The sequence below is a fragment of the Vulpes vulpes genome, chromosome 16 (genome assembly GCF_048418805.1).
Source record: "Vulpes vulpes isolate BD-2025 chromosome 16, VulVul3, whole genome shotgun sequence".
Classification (NCBI taxonomy): Eukaryota; Metazoa; Chordata; class Mammalia; order Carnivora; family Canidae; genus Vulpes; species Vulpes vulpes.
In genome coordinates, this window is record NC_132795.1 from 46,215,564 (window position 1) to 46,230,949 (window position 15,386).

The 15,386-nt window shown below is 37.6% G+C and overlaps 1 protein-coding gene across 1 annotated transcript; it reads right to left on the reverse strand.

Annotated features, from left to right (window-relative positions):
* Window positions 1-12,833: 12,833 nt before the first annotated feature.
* LOC140595888 (olfactory receptor 11H6-like) lies at window positions 12,834-15,099 on the reverse strand. Its single transcript, XM_072741592.1, has 2 exons — window positions 15,051-15,099; window positions 12,834-13,813 (listed from the first exon to the last, which is right to left on the reverse strand). The coding sequence occupies exons 1-2, from the start codon at window positions 15,097-15,099 to the stop codon at window positions 12,834-12,836; spliced, it is 1,029 nt and encodes a 342-aa protein (XP_072597693.1).
* Window positions 15,100-15,386: the final 287 nt, after the last annotated feature.

Sequence of the window (15,386 nt, forward strand, 5' to 3'; positions counted from 1 at the left end):
CTTTGGTTTATTCCTAGGTGTCTTACGCTTTTGGGTGCAGTTGTAAATGGGATTGATTCCTTTATTTCTCTTTCTTCAGTCTCATTGTGAGTGTATGGAAATGCCACTGCCTTCTGGGTTTGATTTTGTATCTTGCCACACTATGAAGTTGCTGTATGAGTTGTAGCAATCTTGGGGTGGTGTCTTTCGGGTTTTCTATATACAGTATCATGTCATCTGCGAGGAGGGAGAATTTAACTTCTTCTTTGCCAATTTGAATGCCTTTTATTTTGTTATGTTGTCTGATTGCTGAGGCTAGGCTATGTTGGAGAGCACTGGTGAGCCTGGACATCCCTGTCTTCAGTTCCCGATCTTAGGGGAAAGGCCCCCAAGGTTTACACATTGAGAATCATATTTGCTGTGAGCTTTTCGTAGATGGCTTTTAAGATGTTGAGGAATGTTCCCTCTGCCACTACACTCTGAAGAGTTTTGATCAGGAATGGATGCTGTATTTTGTCAAAAGCTTTCTCTGCATCTCTTGAGAGGATCATATGTTTCTTGTTTGTTCTCCTGGTGATATGATCAATCTCATGGATTTCTTTACGAGTATTGAACCATCCTTGCATTCTGGGGATAAATCTCACTTCGTCATAGTGAATAATCTTCTTAATGTATTGTTGGATCCTATTGGCTAGTATCTTGTTGAGAATTTTTGCACCCATGTTCATCAGGGATATTGGTCTATAATTCTCTTTTTTTGTGGGGTCTTTGGTTTTGGAATTAAGGTGATGCTGGCCTCATAGAACAAGTTTGGAATTATTCCATCTCTTTGTATCTTTCTGAACAGCTTTAGTAGAATAGGTATTGTTTCTTCCTTAAACATTTGATGAATCCCCCTGGGAAGCCATCTGGCCCTGGACTTTTGTGTCTTGGGAGGTTTATGATGACAGCTTCAATTTCCTCCCTGGTTATTGGCCTGTTCAGATTTCCTACTTCTTCCTGTTCCAGTTTTGGTAGTTTGTGTTTTCCATAAATGCATCCATTTTCTGTAGATTGCCTAATTTATTGGCATATAGCTGCTCATAAAATGTTTTTTAAAATCATTTGTATTTCCCTCGAGTTAGTGGTGATCTCTCCCTTCTCATTCATGATTGTATTAATTTGAGTCTTTTCTTTTTTCTTTTTAATAAAGCTGACTAATCTTTTATCTATCTTATTACTTCTTTCAAAGAACCAACTCCTGGTTTTGTTAATCTGTTCCACAATTCTGGTCTCTATTTCATGAGTTCTGCTTGAATCTTTATTAACTCTCATTTTCTGCTGGGCATCGGATCTATTTGCTGTTTTTTTCTCCAGCTCCTTTAGGTGCAAGGTTAGCTTTTGTATTTGAGATCTTTCCAGCGATTGGATGGATGATTGTATTGTGATGTATTTCCCCCTCAAGACTGCTTTTGCTGTATCCCAAAGATTTTCAATGGTTGTATCTACATTCTCATTAGTTTCCATGAATCTTTTTATTTCTTCTCTAATTTCCTGATTAACCCTTTCATCTTTTAGCAAGATGGTCCTTAACTTCCACCTGCTTGAAATCCTTCCATACTTCTTCATGTGATTTAGTTCTAATTTCAAGGAATTATGGTCTGAGAATATGCAGGGGACGATTCCAATCTTTTGGTATCCGTTCAGACCTGATTTGTGACCCAGTATGTGGTCTATTCTGGAGAAAGTTCCACATGTACTTGAGAAGAATGTGTATTCAGTTGCATTTGGATGTAAAGTTCTGTAGATATCTGTGAAATCCATTTGGTCCAGTGTATCATTTAAAGTTCTCATTTCTGTGGAGATGTTGTGTTTAGATGACCTATCGAGTGTAGAAAACGCGAGATTGAAGTCACCAAGTATAAGTGTATTATTATCTAAGTATATCCTAACTTTGGTTATTAATTGATTGATAGGTTTGGCAACTCCCACATTCCGGGCATAAAGATTGATGATTGTTAAGTCCTCTTATTGCATAGATCCTTTAAGTATGATATAGTGTCCGTCTGCATTCTTACTAAGTCTTGGGATTAAACTTTAGCTTATCTGGTATAAGGATGTCTACAGGAGGAGGGGCAAGTTGGTGGAAGAGTAAGGTCCCAAATGACCTGTCCTCACCAAATTACCTAGATGACTTTCAAATCATCCTGAAAATTACGAATTCGGCCTGAGATTTAAAGAGAGAACAGCTGGAATGCTACAGTGAGAAGAGTTCGCACTTCTATCAAGGTAGGAAGACGGGGAAAAAAGAAATAAACAAACAAAAGGCATCCAAGGGGAAAGGGCCCCAGGAGGAGCCGACCTAGGATAGGGCGAGTGCCCCCAGGACAGGAAAGCATTGTCCCAGAGAAGCAGGAGCTGCACCAATCTTCCTGAGCAGAAAGGTGTTTGCAGGGAGTTAGAGCAGGACCCCAGGAGGGCGGGGATGCCCTCAGGCTCCCTGGGACATTAACAGAGAACTGTGCACCGGGGAGAGTACGCCGAGCTCCCTAAAGGGCTACAGCGAGTGCGGGCTGGACCCGGGAGCAGCTCAGAGGGGCTCGGGCGGCAACTCCATGGATGGGGCTGCGCGGCCGGGAGCGTGAATCCAACAGCGCAGGCCTTGGAGCACAGGGTGCCCGGGACACAGCCCAGGATCCGGCCTCCCCCGGGACAGTCAGAGGCCGGGAGGGCCTAGGACCCCAAGGACGCTCCTGCCCTGAGCTGAGCAGATCAGCGGCCCACCCCCGGAGCCACCCAGCCTTGCAGACTGAGAGCTCCGGAGCTACTGGGGAGCTGACTCCAGGGCTCCAGAGCTGGCTGCCGCCCCTGGGGTTGTACCTCCTCGGGCCTCACGGGGTAAACAAACCCCACCTAGCCCTGCACCAGGCAGGGGGCAGAGCAGCTCCTCCAAGTGCTAACACCTGAAAATCAGCAAAACAGGCCTCCCCCTCAGAAGACAACTAGACCGACAAGTTGCAGGGGAAGTCAAGGGACTCAAAGTACACAGAATCAGAAGATACTCCCCCGTGTTATTTTTTTTTCTTTTGCATTTTGATTTCTGTTTGCTTCCCCCACCCTTTTTCTTCCTGTCTTTCTTTTTCTTTCTCTTTTTCTTCTTTTTTTCTTTTCTTCTTCCTATTTTCCTTTTTTCTCTTTTCTTTCCCTCTTTCTCTCCTCTCTTTTTCTCCTTTTCCCAATAAACTTGTTCTTGGCCACTCTGCACTGAGCAAAATGACTAGAAGGAAAACCTCACTTCAAAAGAAAGAGTCAGAAACAGTCCTCTCTCCCAGAGTTACAAAATCTGGGTTCCAATTCAATGTCAGAAAATGAATTCAGAAGCACTATTATACAGCTACTGGTGGCTCTAGAAAAAAGCATAAAGGACTCAAGAGACTTCATGAATGCATAATTTAGATCCAATCATGCAGAAATTAAAAATCAATTGAATGAGATGCAATCCAAACTAGAAGTCATAACGACAAGGGTTAACGAGGTGGAAGAACGAGTGAGTGACATAGAGGACAAGTTGATGGCAAAGAGGGAAACTGAAGACAAAAGAGACAAACAATTAAAAGACCATGAAGATAGATTAAGGGAAATAAACGACAGCCTGAGGAAGAAAAACCTATGTTTAATTGGGGTTCCCTAGGGTGCCAAAAGGGCCAGAGGGCCAGAAAATGTATTTGAACAAATCACAGCTGAAAACTTCCCTATCTGGGAAGGGAAACAGACATTCAGATCCAGGAAATAGAGAGATGTCCCCCTAAAATTAAAAAAAAACGTTCAAGACATCAACATTTAATAGTTAAGCTTGCAAATTCCAAAGATAAAGAGATGATCCTCAAATCAGCAAGAGACAAGAAATCCCTGACTTTTATGGGGAGGTATTAGGGTAACAGCAGACCTCTCCACAGACACCTGGCAGGCCAGAAAAGGTTCGCAGGATATATTCAGGGTCCTAAACAAGAAGAACTTGCAACCAATAATACTTTATCCAGCAAGGCTCTCATTCAAAATGGAAGGAGAGATGAAGAGCTTCCAAGACAGGCAGGAACTGAAAGAATATGTGACCTCCAAACCAGCTATGCCAGAAATTTTAAGGGGGACTCTTAAAATTCCCCTTTAAGAAGAAGTTCAGTGGAACAATCCACAAAAACAAGGACTGAATAGATATCATGGTGACACTAAACTCATATCTCTCAGGTAACTCTGAACGTGAAGGGCTTAATGACCCCATCAAAAGGTGCAGGGTTTCAGATTGGATAAAGAGCAGGACCCATCTATTTTCTGTCTAAAAGGGACTCATTTTAGACAGAAGGACACCTACAGCCTGAAAATAAAAGGTTGGAGAACCATTTACCATTCGAATGGTCTCAAAAGAAAGCAGGGGTAGCCATCCTTATATCAGATAAACTAATATTTACCCAGAAGACTGTAGTAAGAGATGAAGAGGGACAGTATATCATAATTAAAGGATCTCTCCAAGAAGAGGACTTAACAATCATCAATATATATGCCCCGAATGTGGGAGCTGCCAAATATATAAATCAATAATAACCAAAGTGAAGAAATACTTAGATAATTATACACTTATACTTGGTGACTTCGATCTAGCTCTTTCTACCCTTGATAGGTCGTCTAAGTACAACATCTCTAAAGAAACGAGAGTTTTAAATGATACACTGGACCAGATAGATTTCACCGATATCTACAGAACTTTACATCCAAACACAACTGAATACACATTCTTCTCAAGTGCACATGGAACTTTCTCCAGAATAGACCACATACTGGGTCACAAATCGGGTCTGAACCGATACCAAAGGACTGGGATCGTCCCCTGCATATTCTCAGACCATAATGCCTTGAAATTAGAACTAAATCACAACAGGAACATTGGAAGGACCTCAAACACATGGAGGTTAAGGACCATCCTGCTAAAAGATGAAAGGGTCAATCTGGAAATTAAGGAAGAATTAAAAAGGTTAATGAAAACTAATGAGAATGAAGATATAACCGTTCAAAATCTTTGGGTTGCAGCAAAAGCAGTCCTAAGAGGGAAAAACATTGAAATACAAGCATCCATTCAAAAACTGGAAAGAAGTCAAATACAAAAGCTCACCTTACACAAAAAGGACCTAGAGAAAAAACAGCAAATAGATCCTACACCCAGCAGAAGAAGAGAGTTAATTCAGATTTGAGCAGAACTCAACGAAATCGAGACCAGAAGAACTGTGGAACAGGTCAACAGAACCAGGAGTTGGTTGTTTGAAATAATTAATAACATAGATAAACCATTATCCAGCCTTATCGCAAAGAAGAGAGAGAAGACTCAAATTAATAAAATCATGAATGAGAAGGGAGAGATCACTACCAACACCAAGGAAATACAAACAATTTTAAAAACATATTATGAACAGCTATACACCAATAAATTAGGCAATCTAGAAGAAATGGACGCATTCCTGGAAAGCCAAAAACTACCAAAACTAGAACAGGAAGAAATAGAAAACCTGAACAGGCCAATAACCAGAGAGGAAATTGAAGCAGTCATCAAAAACCTCCCAAGACACAAAAGTCCAGGGCCAGATCACCACCAAGACAGTGTGGTACTGGCACAAAAACAGACACATAGATCAATGGAACAGAATAGAAAACCCAGAAGTGGACCCTGAACTTTATGGTCAACTAATATTAGATAAAGGAGGAAAGACTATCCACTGGAAGAAAGACAGTCTCTTCAATAAATGGTGCTGTGAAAATTGGACATCCACATGCAGAAGAATGAAACTAGACCACTGTCTTTCACCATACACAAATATAAACTCAAAATGGATGAAAAATCTAAATGTGAGACAAGATTCCATCAAAATTCTAGAGGAGTACCCAGGCAACACCCTTTTTGAACTCGGCCACAGTAACTTCTTGCAAGATACATCCACGAAGGCAAAAGAAACGAAAGCAAAAATGAACTATTGGGACTTCATCAAGATAAGAAACTTTTGCACACCAAAGGATATAGTCAACAAAACTAAAAGACAACCTACAGAATGGGAGAAGATATTTGCCAATAACCTATCAGATAAAGGGCTAGTTTCCAAAATCTATAAAGTGCTTATTAAACTCAACACCAAAGAAACAAACAATCCAATCATGAAATGGGCAAAGACATGAAGAGAAATCTCACAGAGGAAGACATCAACATGGCCAACACGTACATGAGAAAATGCTCTCCATCACTTGCCATCAGGGAAATACAAATCAAGACCACAGTGACACACCACCTCACACCAATGAGAATGGGAAAAATTAACAAGGCAGGAAACCACAAATGTTGGAGAGGATGCGGAGAAAAGGGAACCCTCTTGCCCTGTTGGTGGGAATGTGAACTGGTGCAGCTACTCTGGAAAACTGTGTGGAGGTTGCTCAAAGAGTTAAAAATAGACCTGCCCTACGACCCAGCAATTGCACTTTTGGGGATTTACCCCAAAGATACAGATGCAATGAAACGTCGGGACACCTGCACCCTGATGTTTCTAGCAGCAATGTCCACAATAGCCAAACTGTGGAAGGAGCCTCGGTGTCCATCAAAAGATGAATGGATAAAGAAGATGTGGTTTATGTATACAGTGGAATATTACCCATTAGAAACGACAAATACCCACCTTTTGCTTTAACGTGGATGGAACCGGATGGTGTTATGCTGAGTGAAATGAGTCAATCAGAGAAGAACAAACATTATATGTTCTCATTCATTTGAAGAATATAAATAATAGTGAAAGGGAATATAAGGGAATGGAGAGGAAATGTGTGGGAAACATCAGAAAGGGAGACAGAACATGAAGACTCCTACCTAACTCTGGGAAATGAACTAGGGGTGGTGGAAGGGGAGGAGGGCGGGGGGTGGGGGGGTGAATGTGTGACGGGCACTGAGGGGGGCACTTGATGGGATGAGCAATGGGTGTTATTCTATATGTTGGCATATTGGACACCAATAAAAAAATAAATTTATTATTAAAAATAATAAAAATAAATTAAACAAATAAAATGCAGCCTCTTTGGAAATACTGACAGTTTCTCAAAATGTTCAACTTATAGTTAACTTATGAACCAGCAGTTCTACTCACAGGGATATACCGTAGGGAAGTGAAAAAAACGTTCACGTAAAGACCATGGCTATTCACAGCTTGAAATGCTAATGACAGCCATAAAACTGAAACCACTCAAATGTCCCACTGTTGAATGGATAAAGAAAATGCTTTATAAACAACAGACAGAATGCTATCCAGCCATAAAAAAGAATGAACCAAAAAAGAAAAAAGCAAGGGTCATGCTAGAACATAAATGACCCTTGTAAACATTATCCTAAGTGAATTATAGAAGCCAGTCACAAAAGGCCACATATTGTATGATTTGATTTATGTGATATGCACAATACATAAATACATAGAAATTGAAAGTGGTTGCTAGTATTTGAGGGACGGGAGAGGAAGATACAGGGAGAGTTACTGCATTCAGGCTTTCTCCATGGGATAAGGAATATATTCTAGTTGAGAATGTGAGATATAGTATTCTTGAGATGGTGAGTAGAGATAAATCGAATAACTGCAGCAGCACCTGTCTGCTAGTAACCGTTGCATCCTAATTGACAGGCAAAAATGGCACATCAGGAAAAGTCAAAGCAAAGTTCATCCTAAATAGAACTCTTTTCAAAGAGACTTCTTATGTTTTTCTTTCTCCTATTGACTTACTTCACTCAGCATAATGCCCTCCAGTTCTATCCACATTGAAGCAAATGATGGGTATTTCTCATTTATAATGGCTGAGTAATATTCCATTGTATATATAGACCACATCTTCTCTATCCATTCATCTTTTGATGGACAGAGAGGCTCCTTCCACAGTTTGGCTATTGTGGACATTGCTGCTATAAACATTGGGGTGCAAGTGTCTTGGTTTTTCAGTGCACCTGCATCTTATGGTTTCATTCATTTGGGGAATATAAAAAATAGTGAAAGGGATTAAAAGTCAGAGGTGATAAAATGAGTGGGAACTATCAGAGAGGAAGATGGAACATGAGAGACTCCTAACTCTGGGAAACGAACAGGTACTTGCCTGTCATCCTGAGGTTTACGATCACATTTAGCTTGTATTGGCAATAAGCAATTCTGTACAAAGATCTCCAATGTAGATCTACAGTTCTGTACAAAGATTAAGCAGTTAAAGGATACAGATTGACTGAATATAGCTAAGAGATAACTCAGTGTTTCTAACATACAAAGATGTTAAGATAATAAGATTCCATAATTGCTCTGTTAGAGAAAAATGCCAAGTTCATTAGAAGACATTATCCAGTTGATTAAGTACTATATGCAAGGTAATTAATTGCTGTTTTTGTTAGGTTGTGGGCTATACTCATATATATATTTTAGAACAGATTATAAGTCAATATGAAAATGAGAAATTATTAGAAGACTTTAAATTTCAACTCCTCCCTTCGGTTAAAATGCACTCCTAAAAAATACTACATATGTATAATTTTTAAAATGTTCACTGCATTTCAGTACTTGGGATGCTGCACAGAAAGCCAAAGAGAAAATGATCACTGAGTCTGTACCAACAAAAACAGCCCAGGAAAATGGGTATGTTTCCTATTCATCATCCTATACAGAGGAAATACCATTTTTAAAACTTCAGCTTTATTTTTTCCTAAATTTAGTTTTTATTGGTGTTCAATTTGCCAACATATAGAATAACACCCAGTGCTCATCCCATCAAGTGCCCACCTCAGTGCCTGGCACCCAGTCATCCCACCCCCGCCCACTTCCCCTTCCACCACCCCTAGTTCGTTTCCCAGACTTAGGAGTCTTTCATGTTCTGTCTCCCTTTCCGATATTTCCCACTCATTTTTTCTCCTTTCCCCTTTATTCCCTTTCACTATTTTTTATATTCCCCAAATGAATGAGACATGTAATGTTTGTCCTTCTCTGATTGACTTATTTCACTCAGCATAATACCCTCCAGTTCCATCTACGTTGAAGCAAATTGTGGGTATTTGTCGTTTCTAATGGCTGAGTAATATTCCATATACAGCTCTAACGACACTGTGTGAGGATACTTTCTCTAAGTTGGTTATCTAATATTTAGAGTTATCATCACCATTAATTTAAATGAGAGAGAAAGGATGGGATTCAATGAGGTCCTCCAATACCACATGATTGGTATGGAGGTTAGGTATTCAACTCTCCAGTGTTTTATGTAGAAAAGGACAAAAAAAATCAGAGGTGATATTCTAGAAGATACTGGTTCTCATACTGTGGTCAGGGACTCCTGATGGTCTCTGAAGATTTTTCAGGACATTAGATCAAAACTATTTTCATAATAATCCTAGATACTATTTGCTTTATTCACTCTAGTTTTTTCATTACTGAAAGAAGTTTTCCAAGCTGCATAATGGGTGATCTCACACCGAATTGATCTCACAACAAAAGTTTGGTGATTCACACTGGACAAGATCCTACTGCTTTCTCTTAAAATAAACATTAAAGATATTTATTAGAAATATTTAAAACATAACTTCTTTCATTATTTTTTGTTCCTTTGACAGAAATAGTTATTTCTAAATAGACACTTATGGCAATGTGATTAGCTTATTATTGCCACTTTGAAAAGAATTTACGTATAAACATCATTTTTTTGTTTTAACTCCTAAAGGGTAAATATAAACAGCTAGAACTCATATAAACAAAACCACGTCGGGGTCCTTGATAAATTTTAAGATTATGGAGAGGTCCTGAAATCAACAAGTTTGAAAGCCACTGCTCTAGATAAATCTTACCTTTTGCAGAATAATGAAATCCTTTTCAAGACTCACCATTACAGAATGATGAAGACTTACTTTGGAAGAATTACATCAATCTATAAATGAACTGAAGAGATATTTTTTGTTTTGTTTTACTTCTGGTTTGGTATCACAGAGCATAGATACCTGCATGCTAAACTTTTTAAAAAATATTTTTATTTATTTATTCATAGACACACACACACACACACACACACACACACACACACAGAGGTAGAGACACAGGCAGAGGGAGAAGCATGCTCCATGCAGGGAGTCCAATGTGGGACTCGATCTCGCGTCTCCAGGATCGCACCCCAGGCTGCAGGCGGCACTAAACCGCGCACCACAGGGGCTGCCCCCTGCATGTTAAACTTAATAATAAAATGTGGTGAGAATACCGCAGTATATCAAGTATTCAAATCGTTATTATAAACTATTGTCACCATGCTATACATTAGACCTACAGAATTTATTCATCTTATAACTGAATCAAGAAAAAAGTAACTATAGGAGGTGATGGACATGTTACTTAGTTTTACTATAGCCATCATTTTACAATGTATATCAAATCATATAACTGTACCCTTAAATATATGCAACATTTATTTGTCAATGAAGTCCGAAGAATTAACCTATAAAAGATGGCTTGGAAATGAACAGCAAATAAAGAAGAAAAATAAATTAAACCATAGTACTAAGGTCTTAATTATGAATTCACATATATTCATACTCTTTATTGTTTCTTTTTAAAATATTTTATTTAAACTCAATTAGCCAATATAGAGTACATCATTCGTTTTGGATGCAGTGTTCAATAACATATCAGTTGCATATACTCTTTAAATTAATGGAATCATATACCATCTTAAAGATTATTCTTATAATAAGCTTTGAAGTTTGAAAAGTAGTGGATTCATACTTAGGAACAACCAGTAATTTCATCTAAATTCCAAAGTAATCACAGATAAGAACACATATTGATGCTGTAGATTCAGTGTGTGGCACAGTGTTACACAGTTGTACCCCACATAAGCCCTCAATAATCTCCTATAACGTTTGCCATCAACTTTGAATTTTCCCTCTTCATGTTTTTCTTCATGTATTCTACTATTTCTATGTGTGTGTGGAAATGTCTCAATATCTTAGTGTCTACTTATTTCTCTTTGTTTCGTTTGGTGTCTTTCTATACAGAATATATGCATGCATGTGTGCCTGCATGTGTGAACATTTTGTAATTCTTTCCCTATCTATAATTTATTCACATGTGATTATATCTTTTCCAGATTTCATATTAATAGCTGCCTGTAGTCTAGCCTTCTATCCAAGTAAATTTTTTCCCTTGTCTTCTCCCTCAATTTTCTATTTACCTTCCCATTTGTTACTCTGTTTCTCCACTGTAACTGAAGACAGAAGAAAGTAAAACCTATTTTATATATGTACACACATATATACACATACATGTTTACATATATACACATACATGTTACATGTATACATGGAAAGAGAGAGAATGGGTTTTTGTAAATATTTTGAATTTGAAAAATTGACACGTGGAATAGTGTCTTTCTTCAAAAGGAAATAAATTTTAAAAAGCCATTCATAAAAATATCCTCATCTTTGACATTTAAGAAATATTCTGAAGATTACAAAAGATCAGAATATGGGTAGCAGATTTGAAAATACAGAATAAAAAAAATACCGAAATCTTTATAGGAGAATGCTGTGCTACTGATTAGAAAACTTCATTAAACAAGGCAGATAAAAGGCAAATCTTAAAGGGATTAAGAATTTTAATTGAATTTTAAAAAACATCTGAAAAAAAAATTAAAAAATCTGGAAAACAAAAAATTTCATGAATTATGGGAAAAGAAACGCCAAAATAATTTCAAATAAACAAATAGCGTTCATTATACAAAGATATCCCATAAAACAGTAAGTAAAAGACAGCATGTTAGAAAAGTTGGTTAATGTTAATAATGTCTGAATGCAATAGAGTTACTCACAATCTGCCATATTTTCCCAAGAAGCTTAAGGAACCAAGTGTTACAATCTAATATTGTCCTTCATAACACACTCAATGGTCTTCTTCAATAAGATCACAATTGATATGAAATATTAGTAGACAGCAAAGTCAAATATACATCATTTATAAAGCTACATCAAAGTTGACTGTGCTCACAAAAGCTGTTCCTCAAATTTTGCAATCTCAAGCAGGAATTAAATTTCCTTGTCTTCGATCCCCTACAAGTAACAGAAAGTAACAATAGAGGCAGTCCATCACTTGAAGTTCCATTGAACCAAAGTGTAATCACACTCACTTATTGGGATTTTCCCTGACCTAGGGCCCCCAACTCCTCCATAGAGCTCTACATATGGGGAACTGGCAAACTACTTGAAGAGTTCTAATACATTTTTAAAGTAACATTTGCTTATAAGTGCTCAGGAAAAAACTAGGCTTTGATTCTGGAGGAAGAATAGTTTCATAATTCACATATTAAGTGGAATTTAAACTAATATAAAACTAGAGAGGGTTGGAAGGAGGAAATGGAGGAGCTTTATGAGTCAGGTGAGCTTTACATTACCTGAAGATACCAGATGGGTATCAGAAAAATCTGCATGGTTTTTGTAAATTTAGCATATAGTAGTTTCGACTCATCAGAAAAATATTACTAATAAATGTAAAATACAGTATAGATTGATATGTATACATCTATTAGAGTGACAGAAAAATTTTAACTAGTATTTAATCTAAATATCAGAAATAGGAGTGATCATTTTTTCTTAGCTTTGAAAAATTTTATGTTCAACATAAATTTTTCTCTCTAATGGCAAAATGGGACAGATGCCAGGTTAACTTAATAACATTTAATTATAATTGAATATATATCTGTTCTCACCAAAAGACATTTTGCTAATTCAATAAATACAAGTGAATGTTAAATTTTTAATTACTTATTTCCCTATACCATTTCAGTTGTAAACAAATTCTTCAAATATTTCTTTCATGCCTTTGTCTAAATCTTACAACTCTAAATATCTTTCTCAGAGCTGCCTTCATTTCTTTATTTCGAAGACTGTAGATCAAAGGGTTGAAAAGTGGAGTTAACACAGAATAGAACAAAGTCACATATTTTTGGATCCCTGCTGGATTGCCTGCTGTGGGGCTTACATATACAACCATGATAGAGCCATAAAACAGGGACACCACAGCCAGATGGGAGCCACACGTGGAGAAGGCCTTATGCCGACCTTCTGCTGAGGGGACCCTGAGCACAGCTCTGATCACCAAGGTATAGGAGCTGGTAATGAAGAATAAGGTGGAGAAAATGAGGACTGAGTTATAGATGGCACAGATGATCTCAGTAGCAGGAGCTGGCACACAGGACAGCTTCATAAGAGGTCCTGGGTCACACAGGAAGTGATCAATCTTATTAGAACAACAAAATGGGAGCTGAGAGATGAGGTAAATAGGCAAGAGAAAGTATAAGAAGCCACACACCCAGCACCCAGCTCCTATTCTGATGCAGCGCTGAGCAGTCATGACAGTGGGGTAGTGCAGGGGCCTGCAGATAGCAAGAAACCTGTCAAAGGCCATAGCAGACAAGAAGAAGGTCTCAGCGGTGCCCTCGGAGAAGAAGAAGTAGAACTGGAGGAAGCAGCCATAGAAGCAGATGGTTCTGGTCTCAGACAGCAAGTTGGCTAGCATTTTGGGGACAGTGGAGGTGATAAAGCAGATCTCCAGGAAGGAGAAATTGGCCAGCAGGATGTACATTGGAGTTTGTAGGCGATGGTCCCACCTCACAGCACAGATAATGCACAGATTTCCAGTCAGTGTCAGAATATAAGTTCCACAGAAGATTGAGAAAAGGAGAATCTGAATTTCCCAGGTATAAGGGAAGCCCAAAAGGATGAATTCACTCACAGAGCTAGAACAATTATTTACGTTGGAATATTCTTTTTTTTTTAAAGCTGCAAAAATAACAGATTTCCATATTACAGATAGCCTTATAGTATTGTTCATTAGCCAGATTCCTTGCTTAGGGACAGATCATTCTGTGTGACAGTAAATAACAAAGTACCATAATCCATGCAGTGATATTCCCATGATTTTCATATATTCCTAAGTCTGTTCTGAACATAGTAAATAAAATAAAAAATCTTCAGTCATCCTAATGTTTATAATCAAAGTTATTTCGAGTGACAACAGTCAAGTGTGCCAGATCTACAATTTTTAGGTTGAGCAGTGAATGAAGAAGGAATGAATAAACACAGCTAAATAATTGTAACATAGAAAGATATTGATATTATTGATATTTAATATTCTTGCTCTATTTGTGAGAGAAATATGTTGAGCTTATTTGGGGACAATATAAATAGATACAGATGTTTGTAATTTGACAGTTAATTAATTAAATTAATTAATTTAAATTTATTTGTCAATTAATTAAAATTTGATTTTAGTTTTATTGTGTTTAGGGGTTATGTGAAATATCCCTATATTCATTTTAGAATGATTAAATAAAATCTATTATTAAAATAAAAATCTACTAGACATCATGCACTTCAATACCTCTCTTCAGTAAAAATACACTCAAAAAGAGTTACAGTCAATCTGCCTTATTTACAAAGAAAGTTAAGGAGCTAAGTTCTATTGTTCTCACATCAAACATTGCCGTATACATAATAATCAATTCCTAATCTATGTGATGCTTTTCATGAAAATCAAAATTGATATGAAACACTAGTAGACAGCAAAGTCAAATATGCATCATTTATAAAGCTACATCAAAGTTGACTGCTCACAAAAGCTGTTCCTCAAATTCTGCAATCTCAAGCAGGAATTAAATTTCCTTGTCTTCGATCCCCTACAAGTAACAGAAAGTAACAATAGAGGCAGTCCATCACTTGAAGTTCCATTGAACCAAAGTGTAATCACACTCACTTATTGGGATTTTCCCTGACCTAGGGCCCCCAACTCCTCCATAGAGCTCTACATATGGGGAACTGGCAAACTACTTGAAGAGTTCTAATACATTTTTAAAGTAACATTTGCTTATAAGTGCTCAGGAAAAAACTAGGCTTTGATTCTGGAGGAAGAATAGTTTCATAATTCACATATTAAGTGGAATTTAAACTAATATAAAACTAGAGAGGGTTGGATGGAGGAAATGGAGGAGCTTTATGAGTCAGGTGAGCTTTACATTACCTGAAGATACCAGATGGGTATCAGAAAAATCTGCATTGTTGAACACCATCTTCTATATCAGAGTGAGAACTCTCATCTCAGATCTCAGAGAAAAACAAATATAATACAGTGGGGATTCATAGAACTGCTGACCCTTTCAGGAGAAGAACATGATGAAATCAGTCATGGACTTCTTCAGGCTTTCTCTTTTATAGTTCTCTTGCTTACATAAACTGACAAAGCAAGAGGAAACTTGACAGTTGAAAAGAGAATCATAGTCTCATGATTTACAGAGAACCAAATGAACAGTTGATATATTAAGCTCTTTTACCTTTCTGTGAAGATCATCTTTGGGGA